General features: G+C 39.6%; 2 protein-coding genes across 2 annotated transcripts in view; both read left to right on the forward strand.

Annotated features, from left to right (window-relative positions):
• The window catches only part of LOC112467880, a 77,654-nt gene extending 73,336 nt beyond the window's left edge, over window positions 1-4,318 (forward strand). The window contains exon 2 of the mRNA XM_025036766.1: window positions 3,735-4,318. Coding sequence (XP_024892534.1) covers window positions 3,735-3,985 — 251 coding nt within the window. The 3' untranslated portion in view covers window positions 3,986-4,318. The remainder of the gene's footprint in view (window positions 1-3,734) is intronic.
• A 14,294-nt stretch (window positions 4,319-18,612) lies between these two features.
• Window positions 18,613-22,262, forward strand: LOC112467878. Its single transcript, XM_025036765.1, has 3 exons — window positions 18,613-19,754; window positions 19,840-22,157; window positions 22,237-22,262. Exons 1-3 carry the CDS (start codon window positions 18,613-18,615, stop codon window positions 22,260-22,262), a joined length of 3,486 nt encoding a protein of 1,161 aa, XP_024892533.1.
• The last annotated feature ends 1,753 nt before the right edge of the window (window positions 22,263-24,015 follow it).

Consider the following 24,015-nt stretch of genomic DNA (forward strand, 5'->3'; position numbering starts at 1 on the left):
GAGAGAGAGAGAGAGAGAGAGAGAGAGAGAGAGAGAGAGAGAGACTATTTGCGTGTCTTAATACACGCATGTTCTCCGGGGCGAAGCCCGGCGGGGCATGCTAGTATTTCATATTTCTAATTTTTTTAATAGTAGTATACAGTATAAAATTCTTATTGATATAACTCATTTGTCTTAAACATAGTAAATAGTAGCAGATAAATTAAGTTTTCTTGCGGCGTGTATACGGAGTTACTCTAATCGTATTTACTCCTTTGATTATCCCTACTGAAAAAAATCACGTCACGAAATCACGTCATGAAATTACATCACAAAATCACGTAACGAAATTACGTAATTAATGACATAATTAATCACGTAACGGATTGTTCCAAATCGGTACGTGATTTTAAAAATCACGTAATTTAAAAAATTACGTAATGCTGGGAAACATTTTTTTTTTAATCTGGATAAAGTTATATAGAAACTACAAAGTTTTTTTAATTGCTTCTTCGTCGTAACTTATGCATGTAAAACATGATTTAAGCAAAATAAGTGGTTCTAAATAAAAAATCAATACTGCATATTAATTATATTGTCTATAATTTTATTTTTATGAGTCAACTTTTTAAGTATATAAGTGAGTATAAAAGTGCATAAGTATAAGTATATAAGTGAGTATATCAATATATAATAATATAATAAAATAAATAGCACATATAACATAGACAACTTAGATATATGTTATGGTAACGTTAACAAGGTTAACTCATTTTAACATTGGTAATATGGTAACACTAAACTTAATCACTATCCGATAATGATTCACTGGAATTTGAATCATTGCTACTTTGTGAAGAACTTGATGAATTGGGCGATGTTGGGCGTCAATGATGTTTTCTTTGTTTTTCTTCTTCTTCTGCAAAACATTTTTAACATTATTATTATTAAGGTGTTTTTAATTTTTTAATAGTAACTTTTAGAATATATTGTTTTCTAATTTTTTGTATTTATTTGTTGAAAGACTTTGTTTTAAAAAAAATCTAGACTGTTAAGATCTAGCATGTTAATTAAAAATGTTTATTATTTTTTATAATCATCTATGCTAACAAATGTTTAAAAATATTAAAATTTTTTATTTAATTCAATATCTTATATTTTACATGTATACACAACTATATTACAAACTATTTTTTTAAGTATCTTTTTACTGTTAAGGAGTTCTTTAACTGTGTATAAAGCAATGAGAAAAATATCATATATTAAAAGAAAAAGTACTATACTTTAAAGATTAATTCCATTAAGTTACTTGTTTTTATAAATTTTTATGAATATATCAATCTATAAACACATATTTTCCATTAAAAAATACAAAAAAATATTACCTTTAAACATATAAAAATTATTTGTCTATTGTTGTTTAAAAAGTATTGACAAGCAGGTATGACGAGAATTCTTGAGTAGGTGAGCGATAGAAAGAGAGTTCCTTTTAAGAAAATTTCGGTTTCTTCAAAAAACTGGAGAGTTTTGTGACTGCGAATTCGCTACATAATCGACCGATGTGATCATCGTGACTACGTTAATTTGTTATTGTGCGTTTGATTGCGTTAAATGTTACAATCAAGGTAGGATGTAGGAAATTGCGTTGCGCGGAATTGATATTAACAAATAAATATATTGTTAGTTTTACGCTGAGGATGGCCAAAGAAAGGGCCGAAACGTTCGTTTCTTTTGTCTACACGTGGTAAATTCATTGCGCACTGAGTAGGTACCGCGCTGGGCTCCTATTGCCTCTCTCACACATATTGTCGAATAATAATTGATATTGTGAAATATTATTAAGCATCAAGATTCGCTTTGACCGAAAACGGCACTTCTCATTGCTTATATGTTATTTTAAGTTTTTTTTTCTAATTTTGCATAAAATACTTAATTTTTTTAATTGACATATTAATTTTTACTTTCCATGGAAAGGTTGAAGGTTTGGTTGAAGATCTGTTAATTTCCATGTAAAATTGTAGTATCTTATAAACATCTAAAAAAGCAAATTTATGTAGATTTTCATGAATTCACGAGTTGTAAAAGGCTTAAGGATTGTGTCGTTTTCTGTAGAACCTTGTAGTATTGTATGCAAAATTACAATTATTCACGAATCAGAAATTTATATAGGTAAAAAATTGTACATTTACTACATTTACAATTGTATTTTTCTATTGGACTTTACAACAGACTATACGAAAATAAAAACATAAGTATTTTGACTTCTGCAAATTAAGAAGTTATTAATAATAGATAAATTTTGGAAGATTTGTGTAAAAGTTTGTAACATTTAACTAAAAATTACAAATTTTAATTAGCCATTATCGTAATAAATTTTTGAGCTGTACAAACAAATCGGTATTTGTTAATATTTATACGCAGTTGTAGTATTTTATGAGAAACTAAAAACTGAATTAGATTCTAAGCTGCATAGTTTTACGATACGTAAATTGTAGTAGATTTCTATAGTTATTTATAAATAATTGTAGTATTCTACAAGTAAGCAAGTAGTATTCTACAAATAATTGTAGTATTCTACAAGCAAACGTTTTAATTTTTTAAGATTTTGTTTCTTCTTAAATTTTTAAAATTTGTTGATCTTTGTACTATTATTTATAAAATTGTAGTTTTTTATAAAATACTACTTGCAATAATTTCTTGATTTAAGAACATTATAATTTGTGGTACTATTTCGTAGATATTTCTATAAAAAAATAACTATTTCTACAAAAAATTAAATATTTCAACAAAAATGTACAAATTTCTATTTCTAGTTAAATTTTGTAGTTATTCATAGAAATTTTTTCCGCCAGGGTAGCCCCGACCACGTTTTTCAGCTTTAACATATTGCCTATTTTAGATTATGCGGAATTAAGATTTGACGCTTCTCAAACCTGATAACTATATATGTATATATTAATTGATAATATTATGAACTGCTTACTTTAATTTAAGTTAAACTACTGTCGCACAGCAAATTTTTTGACTGTCGAAAAATGTGAATAATCGTTTTCGCTTTTTTTTAAATGTATATAGCGTCTGCGAAAAGCATTGCAAGAAAACAAACAACGTTTAAATCTCTTACGTAGAGCATTTCTAAACTATTTGTTACATTGGTAGAGACGTCTGTCTCTTAAAATCTCAGATAGCAGTACCGTGGACATATAGCGTAAACAGATAGTCCCAATTTCTCTTACTTGGAAATATTTAGAATACTTAGAATTCTTTAATTTTTTCTGAGTTTTTCTGAAAAATGTTTCTTATAAAATTCTTATAAAAATTCTGAAAAAATAATAAAATTTTCAGAGAAATTCTGATAAATAATATGAAAAATTCTGTGACTTTTTTCTACCAGGGTGTACTATTTTTACATACGTATTAGTTGTTTATGCCTGTCAATACACAAAATAACTGCTATATTTTTCAAACTTTCTTGTTAATAACGTTTTAATAAACAATGACCGACGGCTAAGACATTCTGGAAGTCACTCAGAAGGGTGACTTCGACAACATATATCAAGGTCAAAGTCATCAGAGAATAATCCGTATCTCTGCATAATTATCGCAATTAACTGTCGCGCTTACCTCCTGTACTCGAGATTGGGAGAAAATAAAGAAGAAAAAGTATAAATGCGATTGTAATAATATTTAATAACGAGATTTTTTAACGGTATTTTCATACATACAAAAAAAATGTTACAAATGTTTTATTATAGAGGAGAAACATGCTCGCGATGAAACAATAGTGGAGAATCAAAATAAAGAGCTGGACGAACAATCATGGAGATCAAAGATACGTGTTCAAGAGGAATCTAAGGAAACTATGCTAATACTGCGTCCCTACAAAGCGAAGAAGACGATGACAGAGGAAAAAAGGAAACCCAACAAGAGCGGGCATAGCTCTTGCACATCTTACAAGAGTTCTGACGCAAATTATTTTCCTCAGGAATACAATTTTTCGTCGTAACTGCTTCCTCGACTTCAATAACTTTTTGCTATTAGGCATTGCATATAGTCGCATTATCATCGATCATTCTACGACTGCAGTTAACATATGCCCGTAGGACCGTATAATAGCTCATTATATGTGCCTATTAATTGCGATAGCCTTACAATTAGTACCAGTTGCACCAGCAATCTTGATAAATTAATTGTATAACACATCAAGTAGGTCTGTTACAATTTATTCCAACATTTTAACCCTAACTTTTCATTAGAGGTAGTCAAATAAGTTAGAGTTTAACGGTTTGACAGGTTATGTCCGGTTAAAGTCGAGTAAAAAGTTAATTTTTAAACTTTGGGCGCGCTACTCTTTAAGGTTATGCAAAATACATAAGTGACTCATTAACCTATCACATTAATCTTTGGGTTAAAAGTTTAAAAATTAATTTTTTACCCGACTTTAACCCGACATAACCTGTCGGGTTAATTATAAGATTAATGAAAAAGAATAATTAATTAATCATGACAGCGGTACAATCGACTATTGTATAAAACATTAATATAACACATAACATTAGTGTATCTCACAACATTAGTATATCACATAACATTAATATATCAGAATAATACACGATCAACGATTAATATTCACATAATAAAATCAATGCAAAACAGTATCAAGAAGTAGGGGAAACCAGGGCGGAGTCGTCATTGCAATTATCTCGAAATCTGTATGTTGTATGAACTCGCCATTAATACTGTAAACGCGGCTTATGATGCCCACGTGATCAACAGAATTTAGTGAGGTTATGTGCCATGTTATGATTCTTATCGAGGCAAACGTTAAAAATCGGCACCGACAAAATGATGACGACTTCGCCCCGGTCTTCCCAAATAATTGGGAACTGCCCAACATGAGAAATAATGCTGACGAGCTCAGAAATTTTGATGGTGTTTATAGATCATAAATAAATTAAGTTTTAATTCTGAGCTATATATAGTTATCATAATCGGAATACATTTTTTATTTTAACATGGTAGAAAGTATAGGAAGATAACTAAATAGGGATTTTATCATGTATTTTCAGCATCATGATTTTCTGCGTTTAATTGTTATAGGTTTAGATGTATAATATAATCTTCGATTTTTAAGATCAATAATCATGTTTACACGGCTCCAGTAATCTGTTTTAGTAACATTTAAAATTGTATATGTTAAATACTGTTGAAACGCTAATTTGTGCTGGCATTACATTAATTATTGTTACATTATACTAGGTTCACAAATATGATTTTAAAGATTATGTAAATTATAGAAGTATTGATATGTTTACATTATTAGTTTCCCATAAGACAAATGATCTGCAGCATTTCATTCTCTAACTCTTGAGGACGGCAACTACTTTTTTATTTTGTAAACTGTCACTCAATTTTCATGAAATTTTGCCTATTAGGATAATTTAATAATGCTTTATTTATCTCTAAAATAAAAAATGCAAAATAGTGGATCCAATATAACAAAAATTTCAAAAAAAATAATTTAATTATTGTAAAACTAGGTTTTAGGAAATTTTTAACATTGCTAAATAACACCAAGTGTTACAATGTTACTAGTTTACAAAGTATTCCAGTTTTAGTTTATTTGAAGCTTATCAGTGTTATGCAAACAGTTAAGTATTTAAACATTCAAGTTACTCACATAAATGTAACATTTGTACTTTTAAGTATCATCATCCTCAGTCCTATTACTCGTACCCGAGCGTGGTGACTTTTCTTCATATACATGTGTTGCGCACGTGGATTATACACATTGTATATGGGACCTATAGTTTAACGCCGATTCCGAACGGCTATATATATATTTTTTAAAGAAGTTCTCTTGGCAAGACATACTCTCGGTGGTTTATCATTGCCTTCCGAGAGGAGAACGAGCGAATATAATTTTTCTAGCTTTACCGGGAATCAAACCCGGGACCTTTGGCTCAATAGACCAGTGCGCTGTCTACTAGGCCACGCTCGTCCTCAGATTAGATATAGACTATTAAGTATAAGGTCTTGGAAAACGCGGTGAGAGGAAATAACGAGTAAACTCGACAAACTTCGGTTAGACTTGGAAACATTCGGACGTTCGACAGCACACGGACACAATATACTGTGACATGGATGTGGCTTCACTTTGGTTGATACATCCGTGTACTGTCGAGCGTCCGAATGTTTCCGAGTTTCACCAAAGTTTGTCGAATTTACCTGTTATTTTACCTCGCGTTAATTTCTAGATCTCCCTTGTCCATAGTACTTCACGCTCTATCTCTTCCTAAGTCTATGCTTCTTCTTTCATTGGAGGTTACTACCCTTTTGAGTTTTGACATTTTCAGAATACATTTAAATTAGCAATCCTATTATATGTTACCCTAAAACCAAGTCTCACTTAGAAAAAATAGTCTTCCATAAGTTACTTTGTCAGAAAGTTTTCCTCCTCAAAGAGTTAAAATAGAAGTCAGAATTATATAGAAAAATAGATCTGAAGAAAAGAAAAAATTAAGACATCGACAAAATTTTTAGATTAATTAAAGAAAAAATTATATCAGTATCATGTAAATGATTTGGTAAAATAACATTAACAAGTGTATTTAAACATTCAAGTTACTCACATAATAAATGTAACATTTGTACTATTGAGTAGGAGAAAGGGGGGTAAGATGACGACCTTAAACTTTGTCGATTTTTCCTAATTTCTGTGAGAATGTAAAAATAATGATCTATGTTTTTTAGATTCACTAAAGTCTTTTAGTAACTGTAAAAATTAAAAAACTCTAAATAAATTAGAATTTTTAAAAATTTACATTTTTTAAGAACGTGTCGTTTTCGTCATCTTGCCCCCCATATGCGGGTAAGATGACTTTGTCGTGCCGTGCCGTGAAAGGGATCTCAGGGCCGGCACGGGGTCCGTAAATCCGCAGGGAATAAGGACAACACTCGCGAGATGTCTTAACACTTGCTTGTTTTATTAATAAAGTTGATTCTTAGTTACACTCGTTTCGGATTATTCAAGTACCCTGACTTGCGGGTAGATCGCGATAACAGTCACGCACAGATCGCGTTTCAATTTAAACTGACCCCCGCCTATCGCAAGGGCGGGCTTTTTATCGCGCCCAAGATCATTGTCACATTGCCAACTCGGATAGCTTCCGAGTTGGTATCGACACCCGGTTGTCAGCGCTTTTGTTTCCGGGATCGGGTTGCATCGGTCTGTGACCGAGTAATTACCAAAACTTACGCTGACAACTCGGTGTTGCAATTAGGCCATCTCGACTTCCGCCTCACAACATCCCTTTCCTCATGGAAAAAGAAAAAATAAGGTATAAGTTTTTCGTTAATATCTGTTTTATACAGGGTAGTCTTTTCTTTTTCCATGGAAATTACATTATCTTATACTCTATTTTTCAAGTTGCATTCGGAAGTCGCGTCGCGTGTCTTTCTTCGTTCTTTTCTTCACTACCGATATGACAGTAATTACGATCTCTATTATAATTACAACTATGGACACGGAGCCCACGGGATATCTTTACTATTATATAAAGGGGAAAAGTTTGTACTGTTGTTCGGGGTAATCTTAGAAACTATTGGACCGATTTTGAAAGTATTGTATATGAAGTAGGGGTAGAATTTCCCCGGGAGTGCTATAGGGTGTATAGTTTTTCGTTACCGATCTTCTGGAAACCGGTTTTTTTAATTTCTTCAATTTTTCGGGGAATAATTGACGGAATCTCAAAGAATAATATATGAAACAGGGGTAGAATTTCCTAATAAAGGGGTTACCAATTTTCGTCTAAAAAAATCTAAATTGTTCTGATTTCTGCAAATTTTAAGATATCAAGCTAATTTTTTTTTATGGATAGAATATTATTATATTGAATTTGGCGAGAATCGATGAAAGGTTGCCTTTTGCTTGAAAAGTGTGTAAGTTATACATGTCATATTTGTCATCTTATATAGAGTATCATTAAAAGGAAGGTTGTTTCGAATTTGGCGAGGATCGGTGGAGGGGTTACCGATTTCTGCTTAAAACATGTATAAGTTATTTGATGGATACAGTATTATTTAAGAAAGTTGTTATTGAATTTGGCGAGGCTCGGTGAAGGGGTTACCGATCTTTGTTTAAAAAGTGTATAAGTTATACATGTAATTTTATATAGAGTATCATTAAAGGAAGGTTGGTATTGAATTTGGCGACGATCGGTAAAAGGGTTCTTTCTTTATAAAAATCAAAATGACATATAATATGTGAAACCAAGTAGCTTATAATGACAAGAGAATGAATTGATAGCAGGTCAGCTTAGTAATTTTACAAACCAATTACCGATTACCGATTTTATTCTTTGGTTTTTTAAGTGAAAAATCGAGGTTCTGGGTAGGGTAGACCGGGGCACGTTGTCACGCGGGGCACGTTGTCACTTTGGCTTTATTTAAAAAACTAATAACCGGAGGGCAGCACCCGTCATTCCCAAAACGTGTTAGTGTATGCCCATCTTTAGTGTGTACAGTCTTGAGATTGCGCCAGCCGTGTTGACGTAAAATCAACTTGAAAGTTTTTTGCGACCGTAAGTAAATTTTATTGTCTAATATTTTATTGTCTAATATTCAACGTACTGGACATGAAGCTTATGTTTTTTCAGAATAGACCTTTATATTATCTTAAAGTATGTACTTTTACCTACCGCGTGCAGTACCTAACCTTACGAATATCTCAAACGTGTCGGACATGAGGCTGTTTGAAGTAAAAAAATGCCCTCAGGGCACGTTGTCACAAATTTGATGGGAATCTATTCCGAATCTTCGGATGACGATAACGAATAAAAATATTTTATGTTTAATCACCGACATGATTATAAAAGAAAAAATGTTTATCAATAAGTTGCGCATTCGAGTGAAATTCTTGCCTATTTAGATTAAGACGAAAACTTCGTGCTTTTTGTACTTTTTTGAAATAAAATAAATGTTTCTGTGAAGGATTTTACATTGCAGCGCACTATAATATATTAATATTTACGTTGTATACAGTTTGGATTACATTTTGCATGCAATTACATTTGATGTGACAACGTGCCCCGGGCACGGGGCACGTTGTCACAAGCGACCTGTCGTTATTTATTGTTATGTAACAACTGTAGAGTAACAATCACACATAATTCGATACTGTCCAATTGAAGCTGAGGGTTCACTCGATATTTTGGCATATCAAAGTACTCTTAAATATTGAATGTAAAAAATACAAAAAATATTGAAAAAAATGTGTGACAACGTGCCCCGGTCTACCCTACATAGCGAGCGAGCAATCTCAAAAATCCCGAAAAAACGCCTGGGTAAACCAAGGGATGATGTCGCTGATCGGTAAGTGAAATATCGGAAAAGCGGAAATGACTCAATAGTGTGAGACTCGAGTAGAAAAAGACCGGTTACGACATGTTTAATCCACGAAAACATTTATGCGGTCCGATTTGAAATTAGAGGCATTTAGTTATGATTCAAATTACGGATATCAATTTCATCCGAGTGTAATAATTCGGAAAATGGATGCAATATGTGATTATTGTCAAGTAAAAAAGTTTAAAACTTAAGCACCTAAAATGTGTTATTCATGCAGAGAAGTTAAACTACCGTCTTTAAATCAACCACCCGACACACTCCTTATGTTTGTCCACAATAAGAATATTGAAACACAAATGAAGTTGTTTCAAGAAAAACGACTCCCGGTCGAAGCCCGGGTAACCAGCTAGTATTACATATTTGTTAGAAAAGATGCTGACTTGGTTGTTTTCTAATTTCTCGTTTATTTCTTCTAGATTTAGGCTTAGTTTTGTTAGTTCTGCAAGATCATTAATTACAGGTTCCAGTCGTAATTCTGTTCCTGTTTTTCCGCTATCTTCAATATTTTTATTTATGGTTTTAAATGTAAAATTAAACTGTGGTAAATTCATTTGTAAATATTTAATGTCTTTTAGTTTTTTTGTTTTTAGTGTTCGTACGTCTGTCGTAGTCAGTCTACAATTTTCATTTAACTTAATTTTTCCCGTTCTTTTTATTTCTATTTTATTTTCAGCCTGATCATTGCATTGTATGGTTATTTCTTGTCTAGACGGGGTGAAAAACAACCATGTCTGCGGTTCGGCTAATACTATCTAGAACGTCACGTTTGAGAGAATGTGACGTCGCTCGCAACTGTTTTGGTGTCTTAGCGTTTTTACAAATATCTGCACCTCGCATGGTGCATGCGTTGTTACAAAATATAAGGGATAGTTTATTTCACATACAAATATCGTGTCGGTGTGCGTACATTTACTAGATCATTCTCTTTTAGCATAAGGTAATTTCAGTTTTCTTTATCAATAGCTAAAAGGGTATACGTGGTTTTGGGAATTACTAATATATTTTTATTGTCGTACACCGGCAAGGGGGTTATGCGTAAAATTTCGTAATTAGGGTATGTAAAATTCGTAATTTATTGCATGTCCCCGCAGGGTTCGCAATCTACTACCAATACTATCCTTCTCCTCTCACTTTAACCCTTTGGACCAACGGCTTAACGTCTCTTTCCGAAAGACGGAGCCCAGTTTTCTCCGCACAAGAGCCTATCTTGCACGGAAGGGCGCAGCTATCGGAAAAACATTCCATACTTCATGGCTCTAGTGGACTCGAACCTGGTTCCTGAGATTACGAGTCTGGCGCTCTCTACCACTAGACCACACTGCCGCCCCTGTAATTAGGGTATGTAACAATCGGAAAGATTAGAATCGTGTAAACATTAGGATTATCGTAATATGCGTTTATTTCTACAAAATTTTGGATGGTGTTCCAATTTTCCATTTGTAATTTAAAAAGAAAGTGTAATCTTCGGGATAGGTGGGAAGTCGCTTTTTTTAATTCCGCTACAATGGCTTCAAGGGGTAGTAATCGCACGAGTATTATACCGCTTTTCGTATAGGTAAGATATTCCATGGTATTCTCTACGTCGCTTATTAGGTCGGCGGTTATGACGGTTATTACTAGCAGGTGTTCGCGTCTATTTCTTCATGGCGTATTAATTTCGATACTCGTTGTTCTACCCGTTTCGTGATGTTCGCTAATAAATTCTCGTTATTGTTTATAGTTTGTTCTAACGTTTCTATGTGTCCTAACGTAGCGTTTATAACTTTAATCTGATGTTTTGCCGTATGCTGTATCGTATTTTGCTGATTCTGTATTAAGTTTATCTGTTCCTGTATTCGTCGTGCGTCGTCGGCGTCCATCGTTCCAAGTAAAGTTTTACTTATTGTGCCTACTGCGTCTATTAATCCGCGTCGACTCGTCGTTACTTTATATATGGTCTGTAATCGTAACAGTAGCTGAGTCAGTTTTGCATTACTTTTTTCTGCTATGCGAAGAATATTGTTACACGCGTCTTAGTTATCGTCATCTAAGTTATTGCATAGCTCTTTGATCTGTCCAAGGTAATTTTGGAGTTGGTGATATTTTACTCCAAATGCCGCGACGTCAATTCCGATAGCTAATTTCCACGTTGCTTCCTTTAGTTGCATGGTTCCGATTTTCTCGAAGTAAATTCCAGGTTCACCGCTAAACGGTGTCACCTCGTACGGTGGTACGGGTTCCGGTCTCGTTTCCTCTGCGGGGTGTACGATGGCAATGATTATCCTGTAATATTCGCGTTTAAGATATAATTTTTTTTTTGTTTATTTATTAATATATATATTTTGCTTATTCGCGAAATCGCTGATTAATCCCGGCGATGGAAGCGGGATGAGAAGGACGCGCGTGGAAGGTGTTAATTAATTATTCTGTAATATAAAATGTAACTCAGAACACAGTCTGAGCCGTCTTTAATACGAGAATAGATATATACAGTCTGACCTGAGAGTGGTGGGCAGTCTTTCGGAGTTCACTAAACATAAGAAGTTTTTGTATAAGAAGTCTTTGTATATCGTTCGTGAGTGGGCGAGGCAGTTATATTAATTGCCCTCCTCGTGATGATTAGCCCGTGAGCCGGTACGACACGTGGCGGTCGGCACTCGCGCACATGTGAGCCTGAGTCGTCGTGTTGATGTACCCGAGTAGAGCTGGATGAGCGGTCGCTTTACATGTTAATGCAGTATCTCGGCAGCTGTAATCACTGCGGTGGGCACTTCAATGTGTAGTCACAATCAAAAATACACAGAGCACACGTCGTGCGTCTGATCACTGCGCGGCCATTTGTACGACTCTGAATATCGCGAGGAAGACGTTGGCGATGAGCGCGCCCGTGCGTGCGACAGCTGTCGCGGTGATCGGGCGTCGATACCCGATCGATGCTGCCATTTGATCGGACGGCGCAACGTTAACGGAATCTCGAACATTGCTTTATTCCTTTATAAATGCTTTTAAACGATTGACATGCACGCGTAACGTCTTTCGTTTTATTTTAATGGTGTAGTTTACATTGCTATGTTTCTCAAGGATCACGTACGGTCCGGTCCATTGAGACTCGAGCCTTTTCGCTCATCCGCGTCGCACTGTCTTGTCATGCAGTAACACTTTGTCGCCTACCTTAAATATCTCTTTGTTTATTTTCTTATCGAACTGTTGTTTTGCCTTGCCTAATTTTCTGCTGGCGTTGATGTTTGGTCGAACTTGGCCTACTTGCCCCTGAGAACGTACGGCTCTGGTAGCGAAATCTGATGCGTCTGTCGCCGCGCTCAGCTTATCTTCTTCTAATGAAATACATCGAAAATTTTCTCTATTGTTTTTCGCTCTTTGCTATTTAAATGATAGGTTTGCAATTGCTCGTGTAATTTTTTGAGTTGCGCTGAAATAGATTCGCGTTTTTCGGTTGCGTATAACGTGAGTACGTCAGCTGTGTCATTTACCGGCATCTCTTCTAGAATTACACGCGATGTGAGTGTCTCTACTGATTTTTCCACGCCATTTAACATGCTTATCGGGCATTCAAAATCTGTTGGCTCCATCAAACAGTGTCCGATGAATACTCTTGGTGTAGGTTCTTTGCAGAACCTTTTACGATACCTACTCTGCTGCGGGGTGGTAAATTTACCTTCTTATATAGTTGGAGTTTAAATGCAACTTTGCCGATGTGTACTTGCTTTGTGGCGTATGAGATAACGGCTTTGCGCTTTGTGAAGAAATTATTCCCCAGTATTCCCTCATAATCGATCGGGAAATCGTCTTCTACCACGTACATAGTATGTATGTACGTGGTAGTATGTACGTATTTTCTTTCTTCCGAGGTCTACGGTTGCTTTTATCTTTCCGAGAGTGTGAACCTTGTGTCCCTTCACTCCGGTCAATGTCAGACGTTTTTCTCGCACCATAGTATCGCCTTTTAAATTTCTTACTTTTATTAGCGTCAGGATCGCTCCTGAGTCTAATAAGAAAGTCTTGCCTTTCTTAGCTTCTTGAATCGGCAGTGTTATCAGGTTTAAAATGTGTATGTTATACTTTCCCGTTATCTGCGACACTTGATACTCCTCGGCGGCTCGTTCCTTATTCTTCTTTAGTCTCTCATCTTCTTCGCTGCCGCTACTGAAGGAAGATTTATCGCTGGTTTCTCGCAACTACTTTCTTCTTACCTTTAAACTGTTTACTGGCGCCTTTTTGGGGGCGTCCGTTTTCGATCAGCTTGGTCGTTCCGTGTTGGGTCGTCCGTTCAGCGACCAACATTCTTTTCGTTTATGCCCGGTCCTTTTGCAATAGGTGCACACGAGTGTATTTATTATGCTGAGCTTATCCGCTTTCGGCAACGAGAATCTATTTGCGTGTCGGCTCGTACGGCATTTTTGCCCGTAATGGCCTGTTTCTTTACATTTGTGGCACTGTATTGTCGCGTTTTGCGAATATTGCGCTCGTTCCGTATTAAATTTATTTTTGTTTGTCGGCTGTCCGTTCCGCGGAGAGGGGCTTTTTACTTTTTCTTCCGCACTGGCGACGGTTATTGCTTCCTGCAAAGTTCTGTATCGCTGTGCTCAGACTAACATTTTAATGTCCTCGTGCAGCTCTATTTGGTAATTATAGAGAGCTTTCACCTTTATACTGTCGAGGATCGCTTTTTGCTGTTCTTGAGAATGCCCTTGGCCTTCCTCCATGGCCTCGTATAATTCTCTAGCTAGCTTTTCTACGCATTGCCCGAATTCCTGCGCGCTTTCTCTTGTTTTTTGCTTCAGGGAGTTAAATTCTAGTTGCAGATGGGTCATGCTGCGCTTTTCTAGATATTCTGTTTCTGGTTTACGTTTTAATTGTTCAAAATCATGAATGTCGCGCGTGTTAAAATATATTATGGACTTTTCTTTAAATTTCGTGCATAAAATGGCCTCTAAAAGCATTCGTTCGCGGGCTGAATGTTTTTTATCGCGTAATTATTTGCGTTTAAAAATTCGCGAACGCGCTCACGGGAATCTCCGTTTATCTCGAATTTTATGTTTCGAGCTTCCTTCAAGCTGAGGAGCCCGTTGCGTTATCCCGGTTGATTTCGGACGTCGCCAAGCGTTTGCCCGTATGTAATGTCTAATGGACCATTACTACGTACGCGTCGGACTCTGTCGTTTGAGCGTTCAAAAGTTGCGGCCTCTATTCGATTTACGCAATCCTATACATCACGAACGCGTTTAAGATTTCGTCGAGCATGGAGTTTTATGCTTCTGGACATGCTCTAGCCGGCTCCGGGGTTCGGCTTTGGTCAGTTGCGGTCGTCTGTTTACAGTAGACCTAAGTCGTACTATTTCTGCATCGACTTGCTCGGGTGTCACCGGCATATCCTGAATCTTGTCGCAGGGTACATTAACTTGAGCCGCTCTTCCTTGCTGGCTCATTTTTCCGGCTTTGGGAGTAAAATCCTCTTTTTCCGGATCAAACACGCTACTGTCGTAGGACGTTAACGAGAATTCTTCTCTTCCAGAGTTATTAGTAGGAGTTATTTTGAGAGATCTACCCCGGGAGCTCCGAGGGGGGAGCGGGGCGGGGGGTACCGCGGGCAAGGGGGGAGCGGGGACTCGAGGGCGAGGGTGTCCGCGGGGAGGGGGTGGGACTCGAGGGTGCGGGTGGTCCGCGGGGAGGGGGGAGGGTGGTCGGCGAGCATGTCGGGACATGTTTATTAAATGTTAATAAACATATCGTTGACAAGGATACCGCCGAGGGGGGGGTGTCCGCGTTCTACGCCGAGGGTGGTCCGGAGAGGGGAAGGGGGGTCGTCACTTTATCGGCGCGGGGTATACAAAGGCGATGGGCGCCGTTCGGCTGCTGGAATTTTATCGGCGGCGCGCCGCAGGAGGATGGGGGTCCGCGTCCAACGGCCACGTCGGTCCGCGTGACGTCACACGGCTCGCCCGCGTCTCGTTCGCGTTGTCTTTCCCTCAGCGCGGTCTCTCTCTCTCGCTCCCACGTTATTAATTTTTAGGTAAAAAAAAAACAAAAAAGAAACAAAAAAGAAAATACCTCAATCTCGAGGGGGGGCCCCATGGCCGCGACTCGCCGGCATCCGTCTCAACGCGAGGGAGTCGGCGTAAATTTGTTCCCGCCCGCGTCCGATGGCCGAGAGGCCGAGAGCGTTCCGCAGCGCTCGCCCGCGTGAAACACCGGGTGGCGTGCCCACTTGAACTGTTGGGAGCCGGGGCGCGGGTTGTGCCCGCCCGCGTCCGATGGCCGGGAGGTTGAGAGCGTTCCGCAGCGCTTGCCCGCGTGAAACACCGGGTGGCGTGCCCACCTGAACTGTTGGGAGCCGGGGCGCGGGTGGCTGACGCGGGGGAGCGGTGGACCTTGCCTCCTGAATCTCACTATCACTATCAGATTCAAAGTTATCAATGTCAAAATCAGAATCAAAAAATTCCGCGATATTAATGTTTAGTACTGGCCGCCCGCGCGGGATCAGCCCGCGTCCACCACCGTTCGTCCGCGGGCTACGCGGGAGACGCGGGAGACGCGGGAGACGCGGGAGAACAGCGACAAAGTTGTTAAAATTAAAATCATCAAAGTTAAAATTAAAATTATCAAAGTCGTTAAAATTAAAATTAAAATCATTTAAATTTTCGGCATTTCCCACAATTTCACTTAATTTTACGTATTTAGCCTGATACGGGGAAGGTTTGGAGACATCACAAACAAGAAAGTAAAAAAAAACAATCACAAAGGCGTCACTAATCCTCGAAAAAAATATTTTCGGGCGAAACACGTTCAAGCAGGCTCACGGCTACGATGAGACTGAAGTCGCCAGAGAAAAATATAATGGCGGTCGTGTAAACTGATAGTCGCTTCCAGCAAAGTCTCACGCTACAAAGGCGAGCGCTTCATAGTTTACGATATACGAATAGGCGAGCGTCGCCGGAGCATCGCTTCATAGGTTACGATATACGATACCTTAAATTTCAAGTGGCCTGAGTGGTTCGAGTCGAACGTCGCATATACGACTCGAATGGAAATGCATGTGAAGAAATTAAGTCGTGATTTATATTAAAAAAAATACATTTTTTATTCTTCTTTTACATATTTTTTGTTTTTACATACTACGGTAGCGCACTAAAAAACAATTCTACTCGATAGATGGAACATCGCGTCGATGCACAGATTTGCGACTGTAAACAAAATAGCGAGTTAGACACTTGTCTCTGCAATGATCTCACCCTTCTAGAACATGCGAGCCGCCATTCGGTTACGGCGTCTCACACACTACAAAAGCAAGCGCCGATGGTCCGACGACGGTTTAAAGATAAAATAGCCGAGGCAAACAATTGATAAAATTTGTCACCGATGACGATTCAACCGTTGCGGAGTCCTCTTCATGTTTTTTCTAGAAAAAGCCGCTGCAGATTACGATTTAACCGTCGCGGCGGTATTCGGTTATGGCGCGGCATATTACAAAAAGCGAGCGCCGATATCCGGCTGCTGGAATGTATAAACAAAATATGTCTAACGATAATTATACAAACGCATAACATCCATTGTCGCCAGGATGATTATGGATCCACATCTTGCGGATCACAGTCTTCGGCTAGCTTTCGCGACGCGAACGTTCATATTTGCGGGTAAAGTTTTTTTGTGTCAAGTATTCAATACAGAAGAATATTTTTCACGATAAAGGAGATGGCAATAATTCAGATATGGATCGCGAGTTAACGGACGACAGCGACTATTTTAGTGACGAAGACGACAATCATGAAGAAGTCATCGATAGAATAGTGCTGCGTTGGGAAATCGTTGAACTAAATCTACGTGTGAGACATTGTGTAATTTATTTTTATTATTCAACGGGTGGTGCACTTGCACTATGTGCTCCATGCATGGTTACTCTATGGGACCTTAATTTCGGCATGTACGCTCGCCTAAAACACTTCGTTGAGAGACGCGGAACGACGCATGGCCGGTATTGTTCAAGATGTCGTGAATCATTGTATATGATATTTCCGCGTAATATGTGCCCGATTTGTACACGATAAAAAAATATTATCGCGGCTTTTAAAACAATAATTTCGAAGCAATAATGGATGCAGATTCATCCAACGAGGATCGTCCGTTGTCACCGGACAGCACTTATAACAGCGATGGAGACGATAACCGTAGAGAAGTTATGAAAAAAATAGTGTCGCGTCCCGAATTTTTAGCGTTAGATGGACGTACGAAATGTTGCGCAATTTATTTTTATTTTGAATATGGTTCAGATAACCTGTGTTATTCGTGTATGATCGCTGCACCAGACACTGGTGAACACATACGTAAATATCGAGAGCATGTAACCGAACCGTACAAGGTAATGAACGTTCAATTTTGTACAGATTGTCGTAATACTCCATTGTTCCAAATATATCCGTGCAACATGTGCCCGACTTGCATGAAGTGATAAAAAAAAAACATTATCGCGAGTGGGACATTATACACAACGTGCGCAACATGACAGAACACGTGCGGATAATTGAAGAGAAATCTGTGGAGCCTCCAAAATCTTGGGATGAAATACAAATGGAATGTATTACAACAGATATCATCAATGGTTTGCGTGAAGAAGATCAAGGAGTGAAATTAAGGGATGTGCGACGAATATCGCCGGTGCAGTTTCTTCGCGATCGCGAACTCGGTATACGCGGAACCGGTCAACGCTTCGCTAGACAAAGAGTCGTTATCGATGCCTCTTCTCCTTATGACTGGGATTCTAACATGAGACGAAAAGTGTATCGACGGCTGCGGGACGAGTGCGTTAGCGAGGAAGAATCACGTGCAGCTCGCTGTACTGACGTTGTGCCTATTGTTGACTATCGCTATTGGGCGTCTAAATTTTGTGAACAGCTCTATGATTGTGAAGCAACATACATTAAGATTCATACAGGTATTGGGAAATACGTCGAATTGGTGGTGATGAACAATTCGATACGTTTGTATATGTACCCTCACCGTTTCAATAATCCTAATCATCCATTGATGCTTCAAAAAACCTATGAACGTGACATTGATGATAGTAATAATTGGATGATTAATGTCCCTTACTTCTTGCCTTATTTTTTTATGTTTGACCACTATCGCATTTAAAGTGGCAAACGATACTGTTCAGCGTGCGATCGAGTCACGTGCAAGTGCTCCATCGAAGAATGTGACGTGATCTAAAAAAGACAGTATTAAAAACAAAACATGGAACATCACGATGAAACGGAACGCAACCTGTTGAAACAATCCAACCAAATCGCTACCTTGGACGAATATTTTACATGGACACGGCGATGCGAGGAATTTATTGAGCAGCTCGAAGAAGACTGTTGTTCCAATCGTCCGCGGCTCTCAATCACAGATGAGAGCCGCGTAAACAGACAATCTTTAGTGGCAAGAATCGCGCGACTCGAAGGTGCGAAGACTCTATTACAGAGACGGTTCGTACATATCGGTGGTGAGTACGCGGCGGGCGCCGCTAGTAGTGACGATAACGCGGAAAGACTCGTTTGGCGAGAGATCGATGCCGCGTTCGAAAACCGTGTATCGACCGGTGCGGTGATAAATATCAATTACATCGAACCGCGAAAATTTCTCGAAGACGCTGAAGTCATCGTGCTCGATCGTGTGCGGAACGTCATGCAAAGACACGCAAGTGTAAAGATAAACACTGTGTTCAACGGCGAGTTTGTGACGGGTGACAAACGTGCGAACAAAAGTGTCGGCACGGGAAACTATGAACTCTTTCGTGCGTCCGATCTGCGCGAGTGGTACGAGCGACACGTTATCGAGTCTACTTTATCGCGTCTCGAAGAGATTCAGGAACGCGACACCGGGTGGGCGTTGTCGCGTATACTCAATCTGACTGTGAACGTGAACAAATACAATCCTTTGCACGCGGGATGTTACATCAATTTACCGCAAGAAATTAAATCGAAGAAAGCGGTGATCAACGTGCATTCTATGGACAATGCATGCTTCGCGTGGTCAGTGGTGGCTGCTTTACATCCAGTTGAAAGACATTCAGAACGGGAATCCTCGTACCGACATTACACAACAGTATTAAATTTACAAGGCATTGAGTTTCCAATGATTTTGAAACAGATTAAAAAGTTCGAACGACTCAACGATATATCCATCAATGTGTATACCATCGAGAGAGAGAAGACGCCAACCGTTCTCCCGATACAGCTCACCGACCTGAAGAGAGAAAAGCACGTCAATTTGCTGTACGTGCAGGACCCGCGAGACAACAACGTGGGGCATTTCGCGTGGATAAAAAATCTATCGCGTCTCGTTAGCTCGCAATTGAGCAGGCACAATGGTCGGAAATACTTTTGCGATCGGTGAGTACTTATACTCCTTTTTAATAAAATTATAAAAGTATTTTTAATATAAAAAATTAAAAAAAAATGTGTTTTTCTTTTGCAGTTGTTTACATTATTTTAGATCGAGCGAGAAATTGGAAGCCCACGGAGTAGACTGCCGAGAGATAAACAACTGTGCGATCCGACTACCGAGCGAGGACGACAAGTGGCTGAGTTTTAAGAATCACAGCAGGAAGGAACGAGTTCCGTTCGTCGTGTACGCCGACCTGAAATGTACCCTCGAGAAGACGGATGCGGATTCGACAACGTCCACATACACGTCTCAACATCATCGGGTATTTAGCGTAGGATATTACGTGCGGTGCTCGTACGACGACTCGTTATCCGCGTATCAATTTCGTCGCGATAAGGATTGCGTCGCGTGGTTCGTCGAGGAACTAAGACGTTTAGCACACGACGTAAAGAGTATCTTATCCGGTAATGTTTGCATGACGGAATTAACGCGAGACGAGCGGGAGATATTTCACAGCGCGACGCATTGCCACATTTGCGAAAAACCGTTCGAGCCAGACGACGTGCGAGTACGCGATCATTGTCATCTGACCGGTCGTTATAGAGGTCCCGCGCATTCCAACTGTAATCTAAATTACACAGATTCGCATTACATTCCAATAATTTTTCATAATTTATCGGGTTACGACGCGCATTTTATTATCAAGGAAATAGCTACAGCGTACGAAGGACACGTAGACTTACTTCCAATCACAAAAGAAAAATACATTTCATTCACGAAACACGTTAAAGATACCGCAGAAAAATCAGATTCGCGAAGCGACATAAAATTACGGTTTATCGATTCGTATAAATTTTTGAGTAGCAGCCTCGATAAATTAGCATCTTTTCTATGCAGAGATAAGTTAAAAATTGTACGTTCTCAATTTTTACAATTATCGACCGAGGATTTTGATATTTTGACGCGAAAAGGCGTATTTCCGTGCGAATACGTGGATTGTGTGGACAAACTGGAGGACACGTGTTTACCACCGCGCGAATCGTTTTACAGTTCCTTGACCGGTGACACCGTATCCGAGAGCGATTACGAGCACGCCGCTAACGTCTGGCGACGGTTCTCTGTTCGAACCTTGGGCGAATACAGCGATCTGTATCTAAAGACCGATGTCTTGTTATTGGCTGACGTTTTTGAAAATTTCCGCGACAGTTGTATAGCGAGTTACGGACTCGATCCCGCGTACTACTATACTTTGCCAGGTTTCACATGGGACGCCATGTTGAAGCATACTCGCGTAAATTTCGAACTGCTCACCGACATTGACATGGTTATGTTCATTGAACGCGGTATACGCGGTGGTCTGAGTCAATGTTCCGGCAGATACGCGCGGGCCAACAACGAGTACATGCAGTCGTACGATTCATCGAAACCGTCGTCGTATTTGATGTACTTCGATGTAAACAACTTGTACGGCTGGACGATGTGTGAGCCACTGCCCTACGCGGAGTTTCGATGGGTCGAAGACGTTTCGAATTTCGACTTTAGCGCGATCGCTTCGAATTCGCCCACGGGTTATATTCTTGAGGTCGATCTAGAGTATCCGCAGAATATACACGACGCGCACGCTGACCTACCGTTCTGTCCGACGCGCGACAAACCGCCCGGCAAACGACAGGACAAACTTCTCGCCACGCTGTACGATAAGAAGCGTTACGTCATCCATTATCGCAACCTACAGCAGTGCACGCAACACGGCATTCGGGTCACAAAGATACATCGCGTATTGCAATTCACTCAATCTACGTGGCTCCGCACTTACATCGAGCTCAATACGAAATTTAGAACACTGGCCAAGAACGATTTTGAGAAAAATTTATATAAATTGATGAACAACGCGGTTTTCGGGAAAACGATGGAAAATGTTCGCAATCACGTCGATGTAAAATTACTGACAAAGTGGAAAGGTAGATGCAACGCGGAGGCACTGATCTCGAAACCAAATTTTCATAGCAGGAGCGTGTTTTCGGAAAATCTGATAGCCGTTGAACTGCGAAAACTCGAGGTTAAATTTGACAAACCTATTTACGTCGGCATGTGCATTCTCGACATATCGAAAGTCTGTTTGTACGAATTTCATCACGAGTACATGTCTCCCCTGTATGGTGACATGTGTAGAATTATGTACACCGATACGGACAGCCTTATATACCACATCGAGTGCGAGGATGTGTACGAGAACGTGAAACGCGATATCGTTAGATTCGACACGAGCGATTACGCGATCGACAACGCGTACGGTATAAAGCTCGAGAACAAAAAAATGCCGGGCTTGATGAAGGACGAGAATAACAGTGCGATCATGACCGAATTTGTTGGACTCAGGGCGAAGATGTACGCGTTGAGAGTGGATGGTAAGAAAGACTGTAAAAAAGCGAAAGGTGTCAAGAGCAACGTCATAGCGCGTACTATAACGTTCGACGATTACACGAGATGTCTGCGAGACGAAATTGAAATGACGCGACGGCAATCCTGTATACGATCGAAGTTGCACGAGGTGCACACCGTGTCCGAAACAAAAATCGCTCTGAGTCCGTACGACGATAAGCGATACGTTATACCAGATTCGACCGATACGTTACCGTGGGGACATTACCGAATACCTTTGTAACGTACGAATGTATGTACGCATGTATGTAATAGTATAACGTATGCAGTAGTATATGTATGTAATAATATAACGTAACGTATTGTGAGTATTATATTACAGTATTGGAATGAATATTAATAAAGATATGACACATGTGTATTTCATATTTTTTACGTACTTTATATGTATTTCATATTTCAAACATTTTACATGTATTACATATTGCATTTTTATGTTAAGAATAAAAATACAGTTTGCACGAATTAAATAACATTGTCCTTGTGTATCCATGAATTGTGCGATCCATCAAATCCCAGCCATTTAACGTAAACCTCATCACCCCTCTTGCGCAGTACTTTCTCCACGAGATACACGTCCGGATAAGTCGCGCGATGCAACTCGTGCTCGTAGAACGCCCCAGCGACGGATTTTCCGCGATAGTCCTCGAGTAGATAGGTAACGGGATTGGTACGCTGCACTTTAACGATCTTAAACACCTCGGTGGTCCAATTCGGTGTGTAGCCCTTCTCGAAAATTGTTTTGTATTTGCTAACGCGCACCGAGTCACCCACTTTGAATTTTGCCGGACCCGCGATCTTTATCGCGCTGTACACCGTAGCCAAGAGTCTTTCGGCTTTCGCGGGGGTAACGTCGACGGGTCGCATGCCGATGGTTCGATGCTTGCGCGCGTTGTAATCCGACACGAGTCGCGGCAACGCGTCGACCCACTTGTAATTTCCGTTGAGCGTAAACATCTTCCGCATGTTGTTCTTTAACGTACGATTGAATCGCTCGACGACCGACGCCTTCAACACCGAATACGTGGAATAATGATTGATGTCGTGTTTTCTCACGAGACGTTGCACGTCGGCGTTGTAAAATTTTTTCCCCATGTCGGTTTGTAGATTACTAGGGCACCTCCCGCTACGTCGAATTATCTCAGCGATAGCATCAGCTGTCTCGCTGCCGCCTTTACCCTTGAGCGGCACGGCCCACGCGTACTTGCTCAACACATCGATGACGGTGAGTATGTAGTGGTAGCCTCCGTTGAAACGCGAGTATGGACGCATCTCGACGATGTCAGCTTGCCACAGGTCGTCGTACCCTCGCACTATGACGTGTCTGCGGGGAAAATTTCTTCTCGCCGGTGCGTGCAATTCGTCCACCAGCCGTCGCTTTTCGATATTTTTATCCGCATCGGTCGATTTTAACGGTCTCATGTTTCGTTGTCGCCGTTTCTGTTTCTAATGCATCGTTCGTAGCAGTTTCTGAACAGTTCATAACCGCTTCTGAACAGTTCGTAACCGCTTCTGAACCATTCGTGAATCGTTCGTTGTCGTTCGTCGTCGTCAGTTAACTGCTTCCTACCACTCATCGTCGTCGTCGTCGTCGTCGACGTTCTCTAGCCGTTTGTAGCCTTTCCTGTCTCCGCGTAGTTCGCAGCTGTTTCTAAACCGCTCGTAATCGTTTTTAAGCTGTTTTTGAACCGTTCGACAACCGTCCGACAACTGTTCTCGAACCGTTGAACAGCCGTCCGACAACCGTTCTCGAATCGTTCGTTGCTGTTCCTTGCCGTCGTTAATGAACCGTTGCTTCTCTTCACTCGTCGCCTTTCGATAGTC

Source organism: Temnothorax curvispinosus, unplaced genomic scaffold (genome assembly GCF_003070985.1).
Source record: "Temnothorax curvispinosus isolate PA1 unplaced genomic scaffold, ASM307098v1 QBEX01017841.1, whole genome shotgun sequence".
Taxonomy (NCBI): Eukaryota; Metazoa; Arthropoda; class Insecta; order Hymenoptera; family Formicidae; genus Temnothorax; species Temnothorax curvispinosus.

What these genes read in the sequence shown, in the direction of transcription:
- LOC112467878 (XM_025036765.1), top strand. Translation starts at nt 18,613, where the DNA reads ATGGAACATCACGATGAAACGGAACGCAACCTGTTGAAACAATCCAAC. An exon ending in CGGAAATACTTTTGCGATCG is followed by an intron (nt 19,755 to 19,839) that starts GTGAGTACTTAT and finishes TTTCTTTTGCAG; the next exon opens with TTGTTTACATTATTTTAGAT. An exon ending in GTACGCGTTGAGAGTGGATG is followed by an intron (nt 22,158 to 22,236) that starts GTAAGAAAGACT and finishes CGATTACACGAG; the next exon opens with ATGTCTGCGAGACGAAATTG.